Genomic DNA, 5338 nt, shown 5'->3' with positions numbered 1-5338 from the left:
TGTATGATCTTTGTAATTGCTAACAAAGGTTTCTGTACCAAATAAATAGTTCTGCTTTTCTGATATATCAAATACCTATGTCATGCAATAAATGCAAATTAATTCAAGATCATAAATGTGATTTTCTGGATTTTTGTTTTAGATTCCATCTCTCACAGTTGAAGTGTACCTATGATAAAAATTACAGACCTCTACATGTTTTGAAAGTAGGAAAACCTGCAAAATCAGCAGTGTGTCAAATACTTGTTCTCCTCACTGTATATGTTTTCAGTCAGAAGGTCCCAGTCACTGACTGTAGGATTGTGGTTAACGTGGTGAGCATAAAAAGGAAATGCACAGCAGCAACCAGGAAATGCTTTGTAGTCAGATACAGTTTTTTTTATTTGAACATCTTTAACAGCATTAAACAATCAACTTTTTATTCAAATCGAATCTAAATCTAAATTTATTCTACTTAAATTCATCCCATTTTCAAGAAACGGAAAGAGAAGTATCAATACGAGTATAGGAAATCAGAGAAGAAACAGTGAGAATTACGTCCCTTCATTGCAGTCTCCTCAGGAACGTCTCCTCACAGTCTAAATGAATTTAATATATGAACACAATATGTCAAAAAAGTCCTCTTTGACTGGTTAAAGACAAGGTGGAACCTAATCTGATCCCTTCCAATATTCTAACACCGAACAGAAGGGATAGAGAAGATTTTTCATAATATAATCAGAATGATTGGATCCCTATGGTTTTTAAAACAAGAAAGTACAGCTTCTGGACAGAGATGTTAGTGGGAGATTGATTTAGTTGTTGTCGAGTCTGGCTTCTTCTTCAAGGTGCTGCAGCAGAGTATGGTTCCTCCTATCAGGAGCAGGGAGGCGGCCCATCTACTGTGTTCAGCAAAAGATATCAAAAGCCCCCTCCAGTATTCTGGAAGGTTATGTGTCAAGTAATAGTTCAAGAAGACAGTGGTGTATTGCAGGATACCAGCCAGGATGAAGAATATTCCAACAATGAACCTGGCCTTGACCCTTGTCCTGTTACTCTTGATGCAGTTACAGCACCTGGTCCCAAAGATGGACCCCATCATTCCTAGAGCTCCCAGGAGGGAGGAGATGGAGGTTGTCATCAGAAGCATCCATGTGTCCCTATAGCGGGGCTCAGGAAAAACATGGAATATAAATATTAACAATACAGAGATACAACAGGGCATGAGGGAGACTATCCATCCAAAGATTCCCATCATCCATCCAAAGACTCCCACATTGATGCACAGTATGAACCCTCCAATAAGGAGCAGGACGGCCGCCACCCAGCCAAAGTACAGCGAGTTCCCCAACTCAAAGTTTCCTTTGTACTGTCTGAAGCAGTTGATTTGGACGGTTATTGTTACCATGAATAAGGTGCTGAGGATGAGAATTCCGTCCAGGATGAAAAGAATTCCAGCGATGATTATCAACTTAGTCTGAGACGTTTCATCTTTGATGCAGTAGGTGCACTTTGCTCCGACCATGGAGATTGTGACCCCCAGAACCCCCAGGATGATGGCAGTGAGGATCATGGCTTTGACAGGCTGTATACAATATGGCAAGTCCCACATGGAGTTGTACACCTCACACTGTGTCTGTCCCTTGCCTTGGGTCACACAGCTCATCCACAGGCCGTGCGTTACCACCTCTCTGTTGGCAACATTAGCCCGTATGATGGTTGTCACTATCCAGGTGGGGAGAGCACAGACCACGATGGTAAGTTTTAATCCTATGACTCCCAGGGCGATGCCCACGACCTCCATGGTAAACACGAAATCCATTCCCATCAAAATGCTGTCTCCCTGACTGCGTCTCATTCAGCAAATGTGTTTACTCAAGTTCGTTGCTGACTCCTGTAAGAATGCGGCGCTGTTCCACTCAGATGACCTCTATCACTGTTCAATGCTGTGATGTCACATAAATATGTTGTCACGGAAACGTACATCCTATTAATAAAAATGTGGGGCAGGATGTGGCAGCGACCCGAATAGGTAAAAAAAAACTCTACTCAGTTCAAACTCATCAAACAGCATTGTGTTACAATATGGAATGTTGAGATCCAACCCAGAATAAACCAATTAATACCAAATAGGGATCATTATAATAACTATACAACAATGTTGTTGTGATGTGATGAAAATGAAAGTTGCCCAATCTGAGTTTTGGCTGAAGGCGTAATAAAACCTGTTTTAGTCTTCCCTCAACCCAATCCTAACCTTAACCTTTAGTGGGGAAAATGCTAAACTGACTCATGATCAGCAACTATGGGCAACTTTACCCGACACCCCAAAGCCTGTTCTGAGGGGCAATGATAAAGGGACTGGGCCTAACAGTACACATCAATAGATTGAAACTACATGCTGAAAAACGCTTGACTGTGAAGTAAACAATTGTGAGTTTGGATTTATGGACTGAAAGGAACTATACAATAGACTAAATAAACTGTGGCAGACCAGGGGTTTGGTCAAGACTTTTACACAGATCAGACATGGACAGAGTATTATTAGCTCAGTTTCAAGGGTCTTTATTAAATAATAAATCCAAAGAAAAGGATAGGTCTCCCCATGAAACCCTCTCCGGGATACCGTCTTTTGGGCTTCTTTTGCTGTATCCTGTCGGGCACATAAACTAAAACTCCCTCAGGCACCGTCACCAACTACACGGAAGTCACCTTACTTCCCCACCTTACTTCACCAACTCCCCAATCAGCCCCAATTAGTCCTGGGCGGAGAGACCGTTGAGACCTGGCATGTCCAGCAGATGGAGCCATCGGCTCGTGATGTATACTCAGTCTATCACCGGGCCTCGACCAGTCTCCCCCTGGTGGATGATCTGCTGTAGGCCACAAGACTAATGATAACAGTTTCATAGATAAGGCTTGAAATAATTCTACATTATGATATATGTTTCAGATCAAATCAGTCGAATGAAGCCCAGCAACTGGACGCAAACCATAGTTTGCAGTACATCAGTACCACTGTCATTGAGGACGTAAACTCAAGCACCGAAGTAACAACTGAGGTTGAACCAGCAACAGGAGTGGAACTCACCCAGCCTCCCAGACCTGCAGTCGAGAGGAGACTACCAGGGCACAGACCGTATGTGAAGTGGCCTGGCGCCAGTGACAAGAAGTTGTGTGAAAAAGTGAATACTGACCTTACCTTGACCCTCGAGAAACTTCGCGGCACAGTGGAGAAGAAGGACACCATCACAACCCTGGTGAAGTCGTACTTCCAGGATCTGCAGTTCTGCTTCACCACCTCAGAGTTCACCACCTCATGGCAGTGCCTGAATGTAGGTATAATGGCGGGATGTACCATTTCTCCGTTGGCATTCATAATGGCAATGGAGGTTATCATCAGATCCTCAAAATGGGTTGCTGGTGGACAGCGAGTCGACTCTGGTTTCCGCCTCCCTCCACTCAGAACATGGACGATATTACAACATTGACCACCACTGTCCCATGCACCAGGAGACTGCTCAGAAAACTCGAGGAGAACATCAGCTGGGCCCGTATGAAGATTAAACCATCCAAGTCACGCAACATCTCGATTGTGAAGGGAGTACTCTCTGACCTGAAATTCTTCATCGGAGATGACCAAATCCCAACAGTGTCTGAGCAGCCGGTAAAAAGCCTTGGAAGGTGGTATGATGCAAGCCTGAAGGACAAAGCCCAGGTGCAACAGCTACGCAAAGACATCAGTAGTAGCCTACAGTCCATCGACAACACCCAGCTACCTGGAAAGTTAAAGGCCTGGTGTCTGCAGTTTGGTCTCTTAGCCCGGGTGTTGTGACCCCTAGCAGTGTATGAGGTTCCAATCTCAACAGTGGAGAAGATGGAAAGAGGAGTCACAGGCTACTTAAAGAAGTGGCTCGGAGTTCCACGATGCCTTACCACCATAGGCCTCTATGGAGATGGTGTCCTCAAGCTGCCCCTCACCAGTCTAACAGAGGAATTCAAGTGTGCAAAAACCAGGCTCCAGATGACACTGAATGAATCTCGAGACCCAGTGGTGAGCAACAACGCGCCGACCTTGGCAACTGGGCGGAAATGGAGGCAACAGCAGCCCTCAGACATGCTGACATCTTTAGCTATTTATTGCCTTACCTCCTCACGCCATTTGCACACACTGTATATAGACTATATTTTATTTCTATTGTGTTATTAACTGTACGCTTCTTTATTCCATGTGTAACTTTGTGTTGTTGTTTGTGTCGCACAGCTTTGCTTTAGCTTGGCCAGGTCTAGCCTACCTGGTTAAATAAAGGTGAAATTAAAAAAATACAATTTAAAAAACGAACCATAACCTTAACTCCCCCACCAACTTCCCACCTGCTGATTGCTAGCTCCTCTGTGAACTCCTCTGTTCTGATCTAAGAGTCTCTAGCCACAGTTTGGCCTAAGAACACACACAGAAAGACATGGGTCATTGAAGAGTGATTATTCTCCAAGTATGCCTCTTCTCTCTCTCTTCCATTCTCTTCACATATGTATCCCTCTCACTCCTCTCTCTCTCTCTCTCTCTCTTCCATTCTCTTCACATATGTATCCCTCTCACTCTCTCTCTCTCTCTCTCTCTCTCCATTCTCTTCACATATGTATCCCTCTCACTCTCTCTCTCTCTCTCTCTCTCTCTCTCTTCCATTCTCTTCACATATGTATCCCTCTCACTCTCTCTCTCTCTCTCTCTCTCTCTCTTCCATTCTCTTCACATATGTATCCCTCTCACTCTTCTCTCTCTCTCTCTCTCTCTTCCATTCTCTTCACATATGTATCCCTCTCTCTCTCTCTCTCTCTCTCTCTCTCTCTTCCATTCTCTTCACATATGTATCCCTCTCACTCTCTCTCTCTCTCTCTCTCTCTCTCTTCCATTCTCTTCACATATGTATCCCTCTCACTCTCTCTCTCTCTCTCTCTCTCTCCATTCCATATGTATCTCTTCATTCTCTTCATATGTATCCCTCTCACTCTCTCTCTCTCTCTCTCTCTCTTCCATTCTCTTCACATATGTATCCCTCTCACTCTCTCTCTCTCTCTCTCTCTCTCTATTCCATTCTCTTCACATATGTATCCCTCTCACTCTCTCTCTCTCTCTCTCTCTCCATCTCTTCACATATGTATCCCTCTCACTCTCTCTCTCTCTCTCTTCCATTCTCTTCACATATGTATCCCTCTCACTCTCTCTCTCTCTCTCTCTCTCTTCCATTCTCTTCACATATGTATCCCTCTCACTCTCTCTCTCTCTCTCTCTCTCTCTCTTCCTTTCTCTTCACATATCTCTCCCTCTCACTCTCTCTCTCTCTCTCTCTCTCTCTCT

At 44.2% G+C, this 5338-nt stretch overlaps 1 protein-coding gene across 1 annotated transcript; it reads right to left on the bottom strand.

The window, feature by feature from the left end:
• Window positions 1-347: 347 nt before the first annotated feature.
• Window positions 348-3817, bottom strand: LOC118384916 (claudin-4-like). Its single transcript, XM_052520587.1, has one exon. The coding sequence runs from the start codon at window positions 1835-1837 to the stop codon at window positions 779-781; it is 1059 nt and encodes a 352-aa protein (XP_052376547.1). The 5' UTR covers window positions 1838-3817; the 3' UTR covers window positions 348-778.
• Between the last annotated feature and the right edge of the window lie 1521 nt (window positions 3818-5338).

The sequence above is a fragment of the Oncorhynchus keta genome, chromosome 6 (assembly GCF_023373465.1).
Source record: "Oncorhynchus keta strain PuntledgeMale-10-30-2019 chromosome 6, Oket_V2, whole genome shotgun sequence".
Taxonomy (NCBI): domain Eukaryota; kingdom Metazoa; phylum Chordata; class Actinopteri; order Salmoniformes; family Salmonidae; genus Oncorhynchus; species Oncorhynchus keta.
Note: the sequence above shows the minus strand (reverse complement) of the source record. Positions and strands in the feature narration are given on the sequence as shown.